General features: G+C 62.6%; 3 protein-coding genes across 9 annotated transcripts in view; 1 reads left to right on the top strand and 2 right to left on the bottom strand.

Moving 5' to 3' along the window:
• IPO4 (importin 4) overlaps positions 1 to 18,968 on the top strand; it is a 75,957-nt gene that overhangs the window by 15,142 nt on the left and 41,847 nt on the right. For 2 of the 6 annotated variants that reach the window (XM_069879186.1, XM_069879183.1), the window contains 8 exons: positions 327 to 365; positions 441 to 530; positions 759 to 937; positions 2,223 to 2,340; positions 2,795 to 2,899; positions 3,741 to 3,810; positions 3,992 to 4,110; positions 4,531 to 4,621. In XM_069879186.1, coding sequence (XP_069735287.1) covers positions 327 to 365; positions 441 to 530; positions 759 to 937; positions 2,223 to 2,340; positions 2,795 to 2,899; positions 3,741 to 3,810; positions 3,992 to 4,110; positions 4,531 to 4,548 — 738 coding nt within the window. In that variant the 3' untranslated portion in view covers positions 4,549 to 4,621. Of the gene's footprint in view, positions 1 to 326; positions 366 to 440; positions 531 to 758; positions 938 to 2,181; positions 2,341 to 2,794; positions 2,900 to 3,740; positions 3,811 to 3,991; positions 4,111 to 4,530; positions 4,637 to 18,968 lie in introns of those variants that run through there. The other 4 variants (XR_011339283.1, XM_069879184.1, XM_069879187.1 and 1 more) reach the window with 4 other exon arrangements.
• Positions 6,136 to 11,684, bottom strand: REC8 (REC8 meiotic recombination protein). The gene is made up of 13 exons (XM_069879125.1): positions 11,629 to 11,684; positions 11,446 to 11,514; positions 10,912 to 11,072; positions 9,746 to 9,821; positions 9,505 to 9,616; positions 8,616 to 8,672; positions 8,448 to 8,543; positions 8,189 to 8,276; positions 7,895 to 7,939; positions 7,725 to 7,768; positions 7,531 to 7,632; positions 7,226 to 7,287; positions 6,136 to 6,268 (listed from the first exon to the last, which is right to left on the bottom strand). Exons 1-13 carry the CDS (start codon positions 11,682 to 11,684, stop codon positions 6,136 to 6,138), a joined length of 1,101 nt encoding a protein of 366 aa, XP_069735226.1.
• On the bottom strand, positions 12,801 to 18,830 carry IRF9 (interferon regulatory factor 9). 2 transcript variants are annotated; one of them, XM_069879077.1, is made up of 7 exons: positions 18,797 to 18,830; positions 17,074 to 17,272; positions 15,010 to 15,292; positions 14,283 to 14,345; positions 13,675 to 14,010; positions 13,159 to 13,274; positions 12,801 to 12,988 (listed from the first exon to the last, which is right to left on the bottom strand). In XM_069879077.1, exons 2-7 carry the CDS (start codon positions 17,245 to 17,247, stop codon positions 12,857 to 12,859), a joined length of 1,104 nt encoding a protein of 367 aa, XP_069735178.1. In that variant the 5' UTR covers positions 17,248 to 17,272; positions 18,797 to 18,830; the 3' UTR covers positions 12,801 to 12,856. The 2 variants fall into 2 exon arrangements, with proteins under 2 accessions (XP_069735178.1, XP_069735177.1); XM_069879076.1 differs by having other exon boundaries at positions 12,802 to 12,988; positions 14,283 to 14,348.

The following is an 18,968-nucleotide window of genomic DNA, read 5'->3' as shown; positions in this document are numbered from 1 at the left end:
GGTCATTATAGGGGTCTATGGGGCCTTATGGGGTCGTTATAGGGCTCTATGGGGCACTTGGGGGTCATTATAGGGGTCTATGGGGCCTTATGGGGTCGTTATAGGCCTTTATGGGGTCGTTATAGGGCTCTGTGGGGCACTTGGGGGTCGTTATAGGAGTCTTGGGGGTCGTTATAGGCATCTATGGGGTCGTTATGGGGTCTATGGGGCCTTATGGGGTCGTTATAGGGGTCTGTGGGGCACTTGGGGGTTGTTCTGGGGCTCTCTGGGGTCGTTCTAGGGCTCTGTGGGGCACTTGGGGGTCACTGTGGGTCTCTGCCCCCCAGCTGCCGTGCCAGAAGGACGCGAGCGAGGAGGAGGAGGACGTGAGTGGAGCCCCCAGTCCCCTCCCAGTCCCTCCCAGTCCCCTCCCAGTGCCTCCCAGTTCCCTCTCCCCGCAGCTGCTGGTGCTGGCGGGGGACGGGCTGGTGGCGCTGGGGGTCGGCGAGGAGCTGGTGCTGGAGCTGCTGCCGGCGCTCGTCGACGGGCTGGTGAGACTGGGAGGGACTGGGAGGGGATTTAGGGGCACTGGGAGGGACTGGGAGGGGATTTAGGGGCACTGGGAGGGACTGGGAGGGGAAATGGGGGCACAGGGAGGGGATTTGGGGCCACTGGGAGGGGAAATGGGGGTCCTGGGAGGGGGATTTGGGGTCACTGGGAGGCCGTGGCCGGGCTACTGGTTTGTACTGGTCTGTACTGGTGTTTGTTGCCCCCCCCAGAGCCCCGCGCGGTCGCGGTGCCGGCGCTGCTGGGCCTCGGGGGTGCTGGCGCTGCTCTGCCCCACGCTTGGGGGGCGGGGGGGGGCCCTGGCGGGTCCCGCGCTGGCGGCCGCGGCCTCCGACCCCGAGGGCGACGTCCGAGCCAACGGGCTCTGCGGCATCGGCCGCCTCGCCCACACGTATCCTCCCACGGCGGCCGGGAGGGATCGATAGGGACCCATAGGGATCGATAGAGATCGATAGGGACCCATAGGAATCGATAGAGATTGATAGGGACCCATAGAGATCAATAAGGAGCCGTAGAAAACAACAGGGACCCGTAGAGATCAATAGGGAGCCATAGAGATCAATAGGGACCCATAGAGACCAATAGGGATCCATAGAAAACAATAGGGATCAATAGGGATTCATAGAGATCGCTAGGGACCCATAGGGATCAATAGAGGCTGATATAGACCCATAGAGATCAATAGGGACCCATAGGGATCAATAGGGACTCATAGAGATCAATAGGGACCCATAGAGATCACTAGGGTCCCATAGGGATCAATAAAGAGCCCTAGAAAACAATAGAGACCCGTAGAGATCAATAGGGACCCATATGGATCAATAGAGGCTGATATAGACCCATAGAGATCAATAAGGACCCATAGAGATCAATAGGGACTCATAGAGATCAATAGGGACCCATAGAGATCAATGGAGGCTGATATAGACCCATAGAAATCAATAAGGACCCATAGAGATCAATAAGGACCCATAGGGATCAGTAGAGGCTGATATAGACCCATAGAGATCAATAAGGACCCATAGGGTTCAATAGGGACCCACAGAGATCAATAGGGACTCATAGAGATCAATAGGGGCCCATAGGGATCAATAGAGATGAATAGAGACCCATAGAGATCAATATGGACCCATAGAGAGCAATAGGGACCTATAGAGATCAATACGGACCCATAGAGAGCAATAGGGACCTATAGAGATCAATAGGGACCCATAGAGACCAATAGGGACCCATAGAGACCCATAGAGATCAATAAGGACCCATAGAGTTCAATAGGGACTCACAGAGATCAATAGGGACCCATAGAGATCAATAGGGACCCATAGGGATCAACAGAGATGAACGGGGCCCCATAGCTTGACCTGTGGGGATCAATAGCGACCCACAGGGATCAATAGGGACCCATGAAGATCAATAGGGGGTCATAGGGATCAATACGGACCCATAAGGACCCATAGATTGACCCATAGGGATCAATAGGGACCCATAGGGATCAATAGGGACCTATAGAGGATCAACAGGGACCCATAGATCGACCCATAGGGGTCAACACAGACCAATAGGATTCAATAGGGATCAATAGGGACCCATAGGGATCAATAGGGACCTGCAGGGACCCCTCTATCCCCCTCCCAGTCCCTCCCAGTGCCCCCCAGCCCCTTCCTTGACGCTCCCAGTTGGCCCCCGGGCCGGGCGCTGGTGCTCCGAGCTCTGGCCGCGGAGGGGCCGGGCCGGGCGAGGGACAACGCCTGCTCCGTGCTGGTGAGGAACTGGGAGCACTGGGAGAGCCCCGAGGTGAGACTGGGGGGGACTGGGGGGGACTGGGGGGGACTGGGGGGGACTGGGAGGGGGATTGGGGGCACTGGGAGGGACTGGGAGGGACTGGGAGGGGGAATGGGGGGACTGGGGGGGACTGGGGGCACTGGGAGGGGGAATGGGGGCACTGGGAGGGGGAAGGACCACAGCCCTGAACTGGTTTATACTGGTCTGGGCTGGTTTCCAGCGCTTCCTGTGGGTTCAGACTGGTTCAGACTGGTTCAAACTGGTTTATTCCTGTCGATACTGGTTCAAACTGGTTCCCCCCCCCACCCCATAACCCTCCCTGTTCATAGTGGTTTGTACTGGTTGCTGCTGGTTTGAGGGGGTAGATGGGGGTCTGTACTGGTTCATACTGGTTCGTACTTGTTTATACTGGTTCATACTGGTTCATACTGGTTTATACTGGTTTATACTGGTTTATACTGGGCAGGCGCTGGGGCTGCTGGTGCGGGCGCTGCCGGTCGCCCACGACCTGGAGGAAGAGGCCCCCGTGCTCGAGGGGCTCGTGCGGCTGCACCAGCGGCTGCCCCACACGGTGCCGGGGCGGGGGGGGGCACTTGGGGGGCGGGGGGGGCACTTAGGGGGCAGGGGGGGCACTTATGGGGTGCTATGGGGCACTGGGGGGGCGCTATGGGGCAGGGAGGCACTTATGGGGTGCTATGGGGCAGTTATGGGTCACTATGGGGCACTTATGGGGTGCTGTGGGGCAGTTATGGGGCGCTATGGGGCAGGGAGGCACTTATGGGGCACTTATGGGTCACTATGGGGCAGTTATGGGTTGCTATGGGGCAGAGGGAGGCACTTATGGGGCACTGGGGGTCGCTATGGGGCAGCGAGGGGCAGTTATGGGGCGGGAGGGGCACTTATGGGGCAGTTAGGAGCACTTATGGGGCAGTTATAGGTCTCTATGGGGCAGTTATGGGGCGCTGTGGGGCAGGGAATGGTACTTATGGCGCACTGGGGGTCGCTATGGGGCAGTTAAGGGGTGCTATGGGGGGGCACTTATGGGTCACTATGGGCAGTTATGGGTCGCTATGGGGCAGGGGGGGCACTTATGGGGCACTGGGGGTTGCTATGGGGCAGGGAGGGGCACTTATGGGGCAGTTATGGGGCGCTATGGGGCGGGGGGGGCACTTATGGGTGTCTATGGGGCACTTGGGGGGCGCTATGGGGCAGGGAGGGGCACTTGTGGGTCACTATGGGGCACTTAGGGGGCGCTATGGGGCAGGGAGGGGCACTTATGGGTCACTATGGGGCACTTAGGGGGCGCTATGGGGCAGGGAGGGGCACTTATGGGTCACTATGGGGCACTTGGGGGGCGCTATGGGGCAGGGAGGGGCACTTGTGGGTCGCTGACCCCCCCCCCTGCCCCCCAGCTGTGGCCCCACGCGGCCGAGCTGCCCCGGGCCTGCGCCGACGCCGTGGGGAGCGGCCGCCTGGGCCCAGGTGAGGGGCACTTGGGGGGCGGGGGGGGGGCACTTATGGGGCAGGAGGAGTCACTTATGGGGCACGGGGGGCACTTATGGGGATGGGGAGGTCACTTATGGGGCAGGGGGGGCACTTATGGGGCTGGGGGGGGTCACTTGTGGGTCTGGGGAGTTACTTATGGGGCGGCCGTGGGTCGCAGGGCTGGCGCAGGCGCTGCAGGGGCTGCTGCGCGAGGTGTGGGGCAGCCGCCCCGCGGCCTTCGAGGAGGGACTGGGCCGCCTGCCCCACAGCGACGCCGCCCGCCTGCGCCGGGCCCTGGTGAGACCCACGGCTGCCCCACAGATCCCCATCTCTGCCCCATAGATCCCTCCCTCTGCCCCATAGATCCCCATTTCTGCCCCATAGATCCCTCCCTCTGCCCCATAGATCCACCCTCTGCCCCATAGACCCTTCCCTCTGCCCCATAGATCCCTCTCTGCCCCATAGATCCCTCCCTCTGCCCCATAGATTGATCTGAGCCCCGTAGATGCCCCCCGCCCCATAGATTCGAGCCCCATAGATCGCTCCCCGCCACATAGATCCAAACCCCATAGATCCCTCCCTGCCCCATAGATCCGAGCCCCATAGCCCCGTCCCAGCCCCATAGATCCCCCCCTGCCCCATAGAATCCCCACAGGTCCCTCCCCGCCCCCCAAGTGTGGGGCGACCCCTCCCCTGACGCCATTTTCCCCCCCTCAGGGCTCTGCCGGAAGTTGACCCCGACTTCCGGTGTGACGTCACGGCGGCGGGGGAGGGCGGGGCAATAAAAATTCCTCAACCGGAAGTCGAAGGGCGTTGACCGGAAGCGGGCGGTTCCGGAAGCGGAAGGGGGAGTTTTCCGGAAGCGGCTCAGAGCGGGGGCGGGCCCCGCGGCCCCGGGAGCAGCGCGATGGGCCCGAAGGGGCGGGGCTGGGTCAGAGAGAGCAGCCCCGCCCCACAGAGCTCTGGGTGGGGAGGAGGGGGGGGTGATTCTATGGGGCTGGAGGGGGATTCTATGGGGCTGGGAGGGGGATCCATGGGGCTGGAGGATGATTCTATGGGGCTGGAGAGTGATTCTATGGGGCTGGGAGGGGGATTCTACGGGCCTTAGGGGGCAGGGGAGTAACTGAGGGCTCAGTTGTGGGTCCAGCCCCCCCCCCAAAGTGCGTTTCCAGCCCCCCAAGTGTGGGTCCCGCCCCCCAACTCACCGAGGCAGAGGGCGAAGAGGCGTCCGGCCAGGCGCCGCGAGGTGCCGTGGGGCAGCAGCCGCCCCAGCTCCGTCCCCTCCGGCTGCCGCACGCCCAGCACCACCCGCCTAGGGGGCCGCCCCACACTTAGGGGGCCGCCCCACACTTAGGGGGCCGCCCCACACTTAGGGGGCCGCCGTGGCGGGGGGGGGGGGGGGGGACCAAAGTGGGGCGGAACCAAAGGGAAGGGGTCGAGGGATGGGTTTGGAGGAGACACCGGGAGGGGGTGGGGAAGGGAAAAGAGGGGACACTGTGGGGAAGCAGGGACTGGGAGGGGGAATGAAGCACTGGGAGCACTGGGAGCAGGGTCGCTGGTCTGTACTGGTTTATACTGGTCTGTACGGGTCGCACCTCCTCAGTTCCTCCAGGTCCAGCGGGGGCGGGGGCCTGGGGGGAAGGGAGATGAGGCTACGCACACACACCCCCCCCATGTGACCCCGCTAAACACTTCCCCCACCTCCCCTACACTTTGGTTCCACAGCACTTTGGTTCCCCCCCTCCCCATTTCTGCCCCATAGGGACCCCCAAGTGACCCATAGGGACCCCCGAGTGACCCCCGTGACCCATAGGGACCACCAAGTGACCCATAGGGACCCCTAAGTGACCCCCTGTGCCCCATAGGGACCCCCAAGTGACCCATAGCGACCCCCAAGTGACCCCCTGTGCCCCATAGGGACCCCTAAGTGACCCATAGGGACCCATAGGGACCCCTAAGTGACCTATAGGGACCCCATAGTGACCCCCCGTGCCCCACAGCGCCTCACCTCTCCTCCGGGATGGGCACCCAGGGCCTCGGCAGCTCCTCCTCCGTCACCTCCAGCGTCACCTCTGCGACCCACAGCGACCCATAGCGACCCCACAGAGACCCATAGAGACCCCATAGAGACCCACAGAGACCCCACAGAGACCCCACAGAGACCCCACAGAGACCCCACAGAGACCCCCCAGCGCCGTGGGTCGCTCACCGGAGGAGGGCAGGGTGGGCACGCTCGGCTCCAGCAGCTCCCGCAGCGCCTGTGGGGCAGAGCGGGACCCATAGCGCCGTGGGGCAGGGCTCGGGGAGCCCCCCCACCCCCCGCTATGGGGCAGAGGCCTCACCTCCACGTCGCTCGGCAGCTCCGGGGGCGCCGGGGGGCGCGGGGGAGGAGGAGGAGGCGCCGTGGGGCGGGCGCAGCGGCTCCACAGGACCCACAGCTCGGGGGGCAGCCAGCCTGGGGGGGGGGAGGGGGAGCTGTGGGGCAGCTATGGGGTCCCTATAGGTCTCTATGGGGCACCTGTGGGTCCCTATAGGTCTCCGTGCGATCTCTATAGGTCACTATGGGGTCTCTATGGGTCGCTATGGGGCTCTGTGGGGTCTCTATGGCTTTCTGTGGGGCACCTATGGGGTCTCCATGAGTCCTTATGGGGCTCTGTGGTTCCCTATAGGTCTCTATGGGTCCCTATATATCTCTATGGGGTCTCTATAGGTCTCTATTGGGTGCTATGAGACCCTATATGTCCCTATGGGTCTCTCTATGGGGTACCTATGGGGCTCTATAGGTCACTATGGGGCCCTATAGGTCTCTATACAATCTCTATAGGTCACTATGGGGCTCTAATGGGTCTCTATGGGGCCCTATAGGTCTCTATACAATCTCTATAGGTCTCTATGGGGCAGCTCTGAGTGTCTATAGGTCTCTATGAGGTCTCCATGGGCCCCTATAGGTCTCCATGGGGGCCTATAGGGGTCTCTATAGGTCTCTAGGGGTTGCTATGGGTCTCTATACGTCAGTATAGGTCTGTATGGGTCCCTATAGGTTTCTATGGGGCAGCTCTGAGTCTCTATAGGTCCCTATGAGGTCTCCATGGGTCCCTATAGGTCTCCACGGGGGCCTATAGGGGTCTCTATAGGTCTCTAGGGGTTGCTGTGGGTCTCTACACGTCAGTATAGGTCTCTATGGGTCCCTATAGGTTTCTATGGGGCAGCTCTGAGTCTCTATAGGTCCCTATGAGGTCTCCATGGGTCCCTGTAGGTCTCCACGGGGGCCTATAGGGGTCTCTATAGGTCTCTAGGGGTTGCTATGGGTCTCTGTAGGTCAGTATAGGGCTCTATGGGGGTCTCTACAGGTCTCTATGGGTCCCTATAGGTGTCTATGGGTCCCTATAGGTCTCTATGGGTCTCACCCCACAGGGGCGCGCTCAGCAGGTCACGTGCTCTGCGCCTCTGGTCACGTGGTGGCGGCAGCACTTCCTGTTGGGTGGGGGGGGGTTTGAGACACGCCCTGCGCTCCCTCCTTTCCCTTCCCCCAGCTGCCTCGGTCCCCCCTCTAATCCCTTCCCCCCGGGCCTTTCACTTCAGTTCCGCCTCACTTTGTTCCCCCCCCGCCCCCCGTTTCCGAGGTGCCCCCTGCAATCCCTTCCCCCCCGCTCACACCAACCCTTCACTTTGGTTCCCCCCCCCCTTCTCCTCTCTTCTCATTAACCCCTTCCTCACCAGGGCCCGGCACTGCCCCCGCGGCTCCTCCAGCCTCTCCCGGAACCCTCGTTCCTCGAGTTGGGGGCGACGATCCCGGAGGGGACGGCGAAAAGGGGGGACCTGGGGGGCGGGACAGAGCCCCATAGAGCCCCATAGAGCCCTATAGGGACCCATAGAGCCCTAGAGCTGCCCCATAGCCGCCCCACACATACCTCGGGGGCCAAGGGGAGGCTGGGCTCCTCAGGGACCCTCGGCACTGTGGGGCAGAGATGTGGGGCAGCCCCACAAGTGAGCCTCGAGGCCCCAAGTGACCCCCCCCAGCCCCATAAGTGACCCCCCCCAGCCCCATAAGTGACCCCCCCCCAGCCCCATAAGTGCTCACCGAGGGGCACGGGGGGCGGCGCCGGCAGCTCCGCGATCTCCGGCGCTGTGGGGCAGGGACCCACAAGTGACCCCCCAGTGCCACCTCCAGCCCCACAACCGCGACCCCCAAGTGCCCTCCTGCCCCACAAGTGCCCCCTCCGACCCGTAAGGGCCTCCCAATGCCGCCCCCAGCCCCACAAGTGCCTCCTCTGACCCACAAGTGCGACCTCTAAGGGCCCCCCCTGCCCCACAAGTGAGACCCCCTGCCCCACAAGTGCCCCCCAGCCCCACAAGTGCCCCCTCTGACCCACACCTGGGGGGAGCAGCTCGACCTCGGCCTCCGACAGCAGCTCCAGCTCCCGCGCCGTCACCTCGGGCAGCCCCTCCTGCGCCCCATAGCGCTGTGGGGCAGCCCCACAAGTGCCTCCCCCGCCCCCCCACAACCCCCCCCCTCCTCAATCCATGGGGCAGAAACCTCCAGCCCCACAACCTCCCCCCCCCAACACACCCCCCCAAAATCTATGGGGCAGCCCCACAACCACCCCCGCCCTCGCTATGGGGCAGCCCCACACCTCGATCTCCGCGGGTCGCGGGGCCTCGGGCTCGCGCAGGGTGATCAGCTCGGGGGAGACCGTGATGGGGGGCCCTGCGGGCACTTGGGGGTCACACTTGGGGGGCGGGGGGGGCACATAGGGGGGTCAGGGGGGTGGGGGGGCAGCACTTGTGGGTCCGTGCCCCACACGTGTGGGGCAGCGCTCACCGGGGGGGGGCGGCAGCTCCTCCAGCAGCCGCTGCACCTGCGGGAGGGGGAACGTGGGGTGCTGCGGGGTCTCTATAGGGCTCTATGGGTCCCTATGGGGCAGCTATGGGTCTCTATAGGGCTCTATGGGTCAGCTATGGGTCTCTATAGGGCTCTATGGGTCTCTATGGGGCAGCTATGGGGTGCTATGGGTCTCTGTAGGGCTCTGTAGGGCTCTATGGGGCAGCTATGGGGTGCTATGGGTCTCTATAGGGCTCTATGGGTCTCTATGGGGCAGCTATGGGTCTCTATAGGGCTCTATGGGTCCCTATGGGGCAGCTACAGGGTGGCTGTAGGCCTCTATGGGTCCCTATGGGGCTTCTATGGGTCACTGGGGGTCTCTATTGGGCTCTATGGGGTCTCTATGGATCTCTATGGGGTCCCTATAGAGCTCTATGGGGCACTATGGGTCTCTATGGGTCCCTATGGGGCGCTGTGGATCTCTATAGGGCTCTATGGGTCCCTATGGGGCAGCTATGTGTCTCTATAGGGCTCTATGGTTCCCTATAGGGCAGCTATGGGGTGGCTGTCGGCCTCTATGTGTCTCTATGGGTCCCTATAGAGCTCTAAGGGGTCTCTATGGATCCCTATGGGGTCCCTATAGAGCTCTATGGGGCAGGTATAGGTCCCTATAGGGCAGCTATGGGGCACTATGGGTCTCCATGGGTCCCTATGGGGCTTCTATGGGACCCCTAGTGAGCTCTCGATGGTTTCTATGGGGCGCTATGGGTCTCTATAGGGCTCTATGGGGTCTCTATGGGGCGCTATGGGTCTCTATAGGGCTCTATGGGGTCTCTGTGGGGTCCCTATGGGTCCCTATAGGGTCTCACGTGGGGCAGCGCCGTGGGGCTGGGCAGTGCCCCCTCCATGAGTCCGAAGAAGGGGTCCGGGGCCGACTCCAGCGTCGCCATCAGGGCCCGCGCGTCCCCCACCAGCTGCGGCCTGACCCACGGCGGCCACTTGTGGGGCGGCTATGGGGCTGGGGGGGGGCTGTCGGGGAGGGGGGGGGGTTGGGGGGCGGCTATAGGGCCGGGGGGGGGGGGTTGGGGGTCGCCGTGGGGCAGCACTGACCGCCGCGGGGGGCTGATGTCGATGTTGGGGGGCGGCCGGGCCCGGTGCAGCCGCTCCAGGATCAGAGACGCCTCCTCTGTGGGGCAGGGGGACCCGCTGTGGGGCAGGGGGACCCGCTGTGGGGCAGGGGGGGAGCCCGCTATGGGGTCATAGGGGTCTCTATGGGTCCCAGCCCCCCCGCTATGGGTCCCTATGGGTCTCTATGGGTCCCAGCCCCCCCGCTATGGGTCTCTATGGGTCCCTATGGGTCCCAGCCCCCCCGCTATGGGTCCCTATGGGTCACTATGGGTCCCAGCCCCACCGCTATGGGTCCCTATGGGTCCCAGCCCCTCTGCTATGGGTCCCTACGGGTCTCTATGGGTCCCTGTGGGTCCCAGTCCCACCACTATGGGTCCCTATGGGTTGCTATGGGTCTAACCCCCCTGCTATGGGTCCCAGCCCCCCCGCTATGGGTCCCTATGGGTCGCTATGGGTCCCAGCCCCCCCGCTATGGGTCCCTATGGGTCTCTATGGGTCCCTATGGGTCCCAGCCCCCCACTATGGGTCCCAGCCCCCCCGCTATGGGTCCCTGTGGGTCCCAGCCCCCCCACTATGGGTCCCTATGGGTCGCTATGGGGCCCAGCCCCCCCGCTATGGGTCCCTATGGGTCCCAGCCCCTCTGCTATGGGTCCCTATGGGTCTAACCCCCCTTGCTATGGGTCCCTATGAGTCTCTATGGGTCCCTATGGATCCCAGCCCCCCTGCTATGGGTCCCTATGGTTTTCTATGGGTCTCAGCCCCTCCGCTATGGGTCCCTATGGTTTTCTATGGGTCCAAGCCCCCCCGCTATGGGTCCCTGTGGGTCCCAGCCCCCCCGCTATGGGTCCCTGTGGGTCCCAGCCCCCCCGCTATGGGTCCCTATGGTTTTCTATGGGTCTCAGCCCCTCCGCTATGGGTCCCTATGGTTTTCTATGGGTCCAAGCCCCCCCGCTATGGGTCCCTATGGGTCCCAGGCCCCCCGCTATGGGTCCCTATGGGTCTAACCCCCCCCGCTATGGGTCCCTATGGTTTTCTATGGGTCCAAGCCCCCCCGCTATGGGTCCCTATGGGTCCCAGCCCCCCGCTATGGGTCCCTATGGGTCCCAGCCCCCCGCTATGGGTCGCCGTGGGTGGCTATGGGTCCGTACCCAGCAGCTGGCCGCACTGCCTCCCGTAGACTCTGGCCAGCCCCAGCTGCAGCAGAGCCGCCAGGTAGAGGGAGCAGCGCGGGGGGGGCGCCCCGGGCGGGGGGGGCGAGGGGAGCGCCCCCAGCAGGCCCCGGCCCAGCACGAACGACAGCACCGAGGCGCTGAAGGGGTTAAAGGGGGCGTGGTCAGCGCGGGGAAGGGGGCGGGGCCACGGATACATTGATTGAATGGAGGGGGCGTGGCCAAGGGAAAGGGGGCGTGGCCGGGGACCCGATTTATTTTAATGGAGGGGGCGTGGCCAAGGGGATGCCATTGGTTTGAATGGAGGGGGCGTGGCTAAGAGCAAAGGGGGCGTGGCCAAGGGACCCAATTGCTTTAAATGGAGGGGGCGTGGCCAAGCGGGAGCCAATGGATGTTAAGGGAGGGGGCGTGGCCAAGAGACCCCAATGTCTTTCAATGGAGGGGGCGTGGCCAGGGATCAAGGGGGCGTGGCCAACGTATTTTTATGAATGAAAGGGGCGTGGCTACAGGTACCATACGCGGGGCACGTCCACCCCCATGTACTCCCGGCGCAGCAGCCGCGAGCTGCAGGTAGCCGCCAGCCTATAAGGGGGGGAGGGAGAGAACAGCCCCCAAATCGCTGCTTTTCACCCCAAAAAACAAGCCCCCAACCCCCCCCCCCCCATCCCTACCCACCCCCCCCCGAGCAGATCCTACCAGATGGTCCCGAAGAAGCCCGTGTGGCGCCTCAGCACCTCGGGGTGGTAGAACATGGTGGTCCTGAGGGGCTTGATGAGCCCTTAATTGGCTTCTGGAGGGATTAATTAGTCCTGAGGTGGCTTCTGGAGGGCTTACGAGCTTCAATAGGGATTCATTAGCTGCTAATTCCCTCAAAGGAGCCCTTAATCGGCGTCAATAGGGCTTAATGCGCTATTAGGTGGCTTCAATAGGTTAAAGAGCTCAATAGGACTTAAATTAGCTCTAATCAGCTTCAATATGGTTAATTAGCCCTTAAGCAGCCATGTATGGCACTTAATTAGCTCAATTACTCCTTATATAGCACCTAATTAGCCATGAGCAGCGCTAATTCGCTCTAATCAGCTTCAACAGGGCTTAATTAGCCCTTAATAGGCCCATACGGGGCACTTTGTTGTCTCAATTACCCCTTATTAGCACCTAATTCGCTTAATTAGACCTTGATCAGCACTTAACTGCCTCATATAAGGCTTATATAGCGCTTAATTGGTTTAATTAGCCCTTACATAGGGCTTAATTGGCTGAATTAGCCCTTATATAGCACTTAACTGGCTTGCTTAGCCCTTAATTAGCTTGCTTAGTCCTTAATTAGCACTTAATGGGCTTGCTTGGCCCTTAATTATCACTTAATTCCTTTGTTTAGCCCTTATACAGCGCTTAATCAGCTTAATTAGCCTCTACAAAGAGCTTAATAGGCTTAGCTAGCCCTTATATAGGGCATAATTAGCTCAATTAGCCCCTAGAGAGGACTTAATTAGCCCTTACTAACCCGCAATTCGCTTCCTAAGCTCTCAATAGGCTCCTAATTAGCGGTTAATTAGCGCGAAGCCCTCAGACGGATCCTCTCCCGTAGCCACCGGCTCAGCGAGTGCCCCGAGGGGCCACTCCCGCGCCGCCTTTTATACCCGCGCGGCCCCGCCCCTCAGCCAATCAGCGCGCGGCCCCGCCCCCCGCAGCCAATCAGCGCGCGGTCTCCAGGGGGCGAGCGACACCCCCCCACACACATACCACGTGACAGAGGGAAAAGGCGGGAATGCGAGGCTAGTCCGGAGTCACGTGGTGCCCGCGCGGCCAGAGGAAAAGGGCGGGAGGGTTTCCCGCCCTTTTTTTTTGGCGGGAAGGGAGAGAGGGGGAAGAAGAAGGAGGAGGAGGAGAGAAAATGGCGTCGGCGCCATTTTAAATACGGCGTTTATTGAGGTGAAAGGCCCTTTGGGGAGGCTGCGGGGCAGCCGGCGGAGGCCGTGGGGAGAGGGGGGGCGGCTGTGGGGCTCGGCGGGGCCGAGGCGGCGTCCAGGAGCTGCTTCGCGAAGGCTTGTTCGAGCTGGGAGTGGGGGGGAAAGAGGGAGATGAGGGGCTGACTGGTGTGTTGACTTATAAATGCCCCCCCAGACCCGCTCCTGCCCCCCATCTCCACGTTTCTGCCTCGTATCAACCTCCCTGCCCCACATCCTCTGCCCCCCAGCAGCCTCCCGCCCCCCACTCCCGCCCCACCTGCAGGACGAGGTCTCTGCCGTGGGTCTGGCCGGGGGGCGCCGGCTCCTGCCCCAGAACGAGTGTCACGCGGTGCTCGGGGAGGGGGCCGAGCCCGGCCCGGTGCTGCCTCAGCTCTGTGGGGCAGAGACGGAGATGTGGGGCAGGGGATCTATGGGGCAGGGATGGGGAGGATCTATGGGGCAGGGACGGGGAGGATCTATGGGGCAGGGACGGGGGGATCTATGGGGCAGGGACGGGGGGATCTATGGGGCAGGGATGAAGGATCTATGGGGCGGGGATGGGGAGATGTAGAATGGGGATGGGGTTATCTATGGGGCAGGGATGAAGGATCTATGGGGAAGGGATGGGGAGACATAGAGTGGGGCTGGGGGGATCTATGGGGCAGGGATGGGAGGATCTATGGGGCAGGGATGGGAGATGGATCTATGGGTCAGTCCCAGAGGATCTATGGGTCAGTCCCAGGGGATCTATGGGTCACTCCCAGGGGATCTATGGGGCAGCGATGGCGCTGACCTTCCTGGAAGCGGCGGCTGTCGAAGAGCAGCAGCAGCTCCGCAGGTTCGAGCCTCCCCTCGCCCCGCGGCCCGTGCGGCGCCCTCCAGCGCGGGCCCCGCGCCCCCCTGCGGGCTCGCACGAAGATGCCGCGGGGCCCGCTGGACAGGAGGAGGCCTCCCTCTGCCCCTGCCCCTCCGAGCTGTGCCCCCCGCAGCACCAGGCGCGGCAGCGGCGATGGAAGCCGCGAGGCCTCGGCCGGGAGGGGCAGGCTCAGCAGGTACTCGCCCCGCGGGAGCCACCCCTGCCAGGACAGGCCGCCGCCGCGCCACAGCGACACCAGCAGCCGCAGCGGACCTGGGAGGGGTGGGGAAATGTCGCGATATAACCCCCTATCGCGCGATATTCAGCTCCCATGTTGCGATATAGACTCATATCGCGCGATAGGCCGCGCCCATGTCACGATATACCGCTCATATCGCGCTATAGGGCCTCATAGGGCACAGGAGGCCGCGCCTAAGTCGCGATATAACCTCGTCGTGTGTGGGAGGTCACCCCCATGTCGCGATAGAGCCTTCTATGTCGCGATAGGGGCCCCCCCCCAGGTGCAGGGAGGGGACGGGGCTTACCCTCGTTGGGGGGGAGGGGCTCGCTGCTCTCCAGGCTGAGGCTCAGTGGCGACGGGGGAGGGGCTGCTGCGGGGGGAGGGGGGTCAGAGAGAGGCGCTATAGGGCCCGGTGGGCTCTATGGGCCCTGTAAGTCCCTATAGATCTCTGTGGGTCCCTATAGATCTCTCTGGGGCTCTATGGTCCCTATAGGTCTGTATGGATCGCTATGGGTCCCTATGGGCTCTATGGGTCTCTATGGGTCCCTATGGATCGCTATAGGTCCCTATGGGCTCTATGGGTCTCTATGGTCCCTATAGGTCTCTACGGGTCTCTATGGTCCCTATAGGTCTGTATGGATCACTATGGGTCCCTATGGGCTCTATGGGTCCCTATGGGCTCTATGGTCCCTATAGGTCTGTATGGATCCCTATGGGTCCCTATAGGCTCTATGGGTCCCTCTGGGTCTCTATGATCCCTATAGGTCCATATGGATCACTATGGCTCCTATAGGCTCTCTGGGTCCGTATGGATCCTTACGGGTCTCTATAGGTCTCTATGGTTCCTATACATCCCTATAGATTTCAATGGGTCTCTATAGGCTCTATGAGTCCCTTTGGCCTCTCTGGTTCCGTATGAGCTCTATGGTCCCTATAAATCCTTATGGGCTCTCTGGGTCCCTACGGGTCCTTCTAGCTCCCTGTGGCCTCCATACCCCTATAGGTCTCTATAAGCTCCCCCCACCCCTCACCTCTCTCCGTGCCGCTCTCCGCTGCCTCCGCGGCCTTGTCCCCGCTGCTCTCCGGAGCCTGGGGGGCCCCGTCCCGGTGGGCCCCGCGTCTCTCCCCGCGGGGCGGCGGGGGCAGCAGGAGCCTGTAGACCTTGTAGGGCCGGCTGCCCCGCAGCCGCGAGCGCGACGGCTCCTCCTGGAACTCGGGGCTCTTGTGCAGCGCGCAGCGCAGACGCGTCTTGCAGCCCGCGGCGTCCCAGTGCCCCGCGCCCGGCGCCACGCGGCCCTTGTACTCGGCCCACGCCTGACGGGGAGCGGACCGGGGGGCCCTGAAATCCCACTCAGAGGCTCCTCGGGGCCCCGAAATCCCCCTCACGGGCTCCTCGGGGCTCCGAAATCCCACTCAGAGGCTCCTCGGGGCCCCTAAATCCCCCTCACAGGCTCCTCGGGGCCCCTAAATCCCCCTCACGGGCTCCTCGGGGCCCCTAAATCCCACTCAGAGGCTCCTCGGGGCCCCTAAATCCCACTCAGAGGCTCCTCGGGGCCCCTAAATCCCACTCAGAGGCTCCTCGGGGCCCCTAAATCCCACTCAGAGGCTCCTCGGGGCCCCTAAATCCCCCTCACGGGCTCCTCGGGGCCCCTATGTCCCACTCAGAGGCTCCTCGGGGCCCCTAAATCCCACTCAGAGGCTCCTCGGGGCTCCGAAATCCCATTCAGAGGCTCCTCGGGGCCCCGAAATCCCACTCAGAGGCTCCTCGGGGCCCCTAAATTCCCCTCACAGGCTCCTCGGGGCTCCGAAATCCCACTCAGAGGCTCCTCGGGGCTCCTAAATCCCTCTCATGGGCTCCTCGGGGCCCCTAAATCCCACTCAGAGGCTCCTCGGGGTCCCTAAATCCCACTCAGAGGCTCCTCGGGGCCCCTAAATCCCACTCACAGGCTCCTCGGGGCCCCTAAATCCCACTCAGAGGCTCCTCGGGGCCCCTAAATCCCACTCAGAGGCTCCTCGGGGCCCCTAAATCCCACTCAGAGGCTCCTCGGGGCCCCTAAATCCCACCCCCAGGGCCTTATAGGCCTCGCCCACAGGCTCAGACCCCCTCAAACCCCCTCACTTCACCCTCAGCCCCCCCAGATCCCCTCAGACCCCCCCCAAATCACCTTTAAACCCTCCCAGTTCACCCCCAGACCCCCGTTCGAGTGACCCCAGTCCCCTCTAAACCGCCTCGTCTCCCTCCCCAGCCCCATAAACAACCTCAAACCCCCACCAAATCCCCTCTAAACCCCTTCAGTTCGCCCCCAGCCCCCCCAAACCCCTCACTAGCCCCCCCAAAACCTCCTCTACTCTCCCCAGACCCCCCAAACTCGCTCTAAACCCCCTAAGTTCACCCTCAGCCCCTCCAAACCCCACTTAAAGCCCCCCAGTCCCCTCCAAACCCCCTCAGTTCACCCCCAAACCCCCCTCAATCCCGACTTGAAGCCCCCCAGTCCCCTCAAAACCCCCTCAGTTCACCCTCGACCCCCTCCAAACCCTACTTAGAGCCCCCCAAGCCCCCTCTAACCCCCCTTTATTGCCCCCCAGACCCCTCAAATCCCCTCTAAACCCCCTCAGTTCATTCTCAGCCCCCCTAACCCTCCCTCAGTCCCCCCAAACCCCACTTAAAGCCCCCTCAAGCCCCTCCAAACCCCATCAGACCCCCCCAAATCTCCTCTAACCCCCCTCAGTTCACTCTCAGGCCCCCCTAACCCTCCCTCAATCCCCCCAAACCCCACTTAAAGCCCCCTCAGGCCCCTCCAAACCCCATCAGACCCCCCCAAACCCCCTCTAACCCCCCTCAGCTCACTCTCAGGCCCCCCTAACCCCACTTAAAGCCCCCTCAGGCCCCTCAAAACCCCATCAGACCCCCCCAAATCCCCTCTAAACCCCCTCAATTCACTCTCAGCCCCCCCTAACCCTCCCTCAGTCCCCCCAAACCCCACTTAAAGCCCCCTCAGGCCCCTCCAAACCCCATCAGCCCCCCCCAAATCCCCTCAGTTCACCCCAAGGCCACCCTTAAGCCCCCCCAAACCCCAGTTCGTGTCCCCCCTCACCCTGCAGAGCGCGGCGCCGGCCCCGCCGCGGGCGCCCCCCTTCCCCCCGTGCTGCCAGGGGATCCTCAGCGCCGTCCGCCCCGCGTCGTCCCACTCGAGGCCCGGGAAGCGCCCGCTCTCCAGCTGCGCCACCAGCCAGGCCCGCAGGCGCCGGCCCCCCGGAGCCTCCGCCATCGCCTCGGGGGGCTCCTGGGGGTCACTACAAGTCATTATGAGTCTCTGGGGGGCACTGGGGGTCAGTTAGGGGTCACTATGAGGCACTCGGGGGTCACTGTGGGTGCGTTATGGGTCTGTGGGTCACTTGGGGGTCACTACGTGTCACTTATGGGTCACTATAAGGCACTTGGGGGTCACTAGAGGTCTCTGTGGGTCAGTTAGGGGTCACTATGAGGCACTCGGGGGTCACTGTGGGTGCGTTATGGGTCTGTGGGTCACTTGGGGGGTCACTCTGTGTCATTTATGGGTCACTATAAGGCACTTGTGGGTCACTATAAGGCACTTGGGGGTCACTAGGGGTCTCTGTGGGTCAGTTAGGGGTCACTATAAGGCACTTGGGGGTCACTAGGGGTTTCTGCAGGTCACTTATGGGTCACTATAAGGCACTTGGGGGTCACTAGGGGTCTCTGCGGGTCAGTTAGGGGTCACTATAAGGCACTTGGGGGTCACTGGGGGTCACTCTGTGTCACTTATGGGTCACTATAAGGCACTTGGGGGTCACTAGGGGTCTCTGTGGGTCAGTTAGGGGTCACTATAAGGCACTTGGGGGTCACTGGGGGTCTCTGTGGGTCAGTTATGGGTCACTATAAGGCACTTGGGGGTCCCTAGGGATCTCTGTGGGTCACTTATGGGTCACTATAAGGCACTTGGGGGTCACTAGGGGTTTCTGCGGGTCACTTATGGGTCACTATAAGGCACTTGGGGGTCACTGGGGGTCTCTGCGGGTCAGTTAGGGGTCACTATGAGGCACTTGGGGGTCACTAGGGATCTCTGTGGGTCAGTTAGGGGTCACTATAAGGCACTTGGGGGTAACTAGGGGTCTCTGTGGGTCACTTATGGGTCACTAGAAGGCACTTGGGGGTCTCTGTGGGTCACTTATGGGTCACTAGAAGGCACTTGGGGGTCACTAGGGGTCTTTGCGGGTCACTTATGGGTCACTATAAGGCACTTGGGGGTCTCTGGGTCAGTTAGGGGTCACTATGAGGCTCTCAGGGGTCACTGTGGGTCTCTATGGGTCTGTGGGTCACTTATGGGTCACTATAAGGCACTTGGGGGTCACTGGGGGTCTCTGCGGGTCACTTATGGGTCACTATAAGGCACTTGGGGGGTCTCTGTGGGTCACTTGGGGGTCACTATAGGTCATTACGGGTCCCTATGGGTCACTTGGGGGTCCCTATGAGTCAGTTATGGGTCTCTATGGGTCAGTTAGGGGGTGCTGGGGGTCTCTAGGGGTCCCTTGGGGGTCTCTGTGGGTCAGTTAGGGGGTGCTGGGGGTCCCTATGGGTCACTTGGGGGTCTCTATGGGTCAGTTAGGGGGTGCTGGGGGTCTGTGTGGGTCACTTGGGGGTCTCTGGGGGTCTCTGTGGGTCACTTGGGGGTCTCTAGGGGTCAGTTAGGGGGTGCTGGGGGTCTGTGTGGGTCACTTGGGGGTCTCTGGGGGTCAGTTAGGGGGTGCTGGGGGTCCCTATGGGTCACTTGGGGGGCCCCCTCCCTCCCCTCCCTTTACCTCCTCTTGCTGCTGCTGCCGCCGCTTCCGCGAAATCACGTGACCCCGCGCCGCCTCAAGCCCCGCCCCCCTCCCCGGGGTCCTAGAGCCCGTCCCCCAGCCCCGCCCACCCAGGGCTCCCCCGGGTCCTAGAGCCCGCGGTTCCAGGCTTAACACCGCCCCCCCCCCCCCC

Source organism: Phaenicophaeus curvirostris, chromosome 33 (genome assembly GCF_032191515.1).
Source record: "Phaenicophaeus curvirostris isolate KB17595 chromosome 33, BPBGC_Pcur_1.0, whole genome shotgun sequence".
Lineage (NCBI taxonomy): Eukaryota > Metazoa > Chordata > Aves > Cuculiformes > Cuculidae > Phaenicophaeus > Phaenicophaeus curvirostris.
The sequence above is the reverse complement of the archived record's forward strand: the minus strand, read 5'-3'. Positions and strand labels throughout refer to the sequence as shown.

Coding starts and splice junctions, on each gene's coding strand:
- REC8 (XM_069879125.1), bottom strand. CDS start 11,684: ATGTTCTACCACCCCGAGGTGCTGAGGCGCCACACGGGCTTCTTCGGG. Junction 9,617..9,745: donor GACATCAGCCCCCCGCGGCG/GTCAGTGCTGCC, acceptor GCCGTGGGTCAG/GCCGCAGCTGGTGGGGGACG. Junction 7,769..7,894: donor GCCGCCCCCCGTGCCCCTCG/GTGAGCACTTAT, acceptor TCTGCCCCACAG/TGCCGAGGGTCCCTGAGGAG.
- IRF9 (XM_069879076.1), bottom strand. CDS start 17,247: ATGGCGGAGGCTCCGGGGGGCCGGCGCCTGCGGGCCTGGCTGGTGGCG. Junction 13,275..13,674: donor CAGCCGCCGCTTCCAGGAAG/GTCAGCGCCATC, acceptor TCTGCCCCACAG/AGCTGAGGCAGCACCGGGCC. Junction 12,989..13,158: donor GCAGAGACCTCGTCCTGCAG/GTGGGGCGGGAG, acceptor CCCCACTCCCAG/CTCGAACAAGCCTTCGCGAA.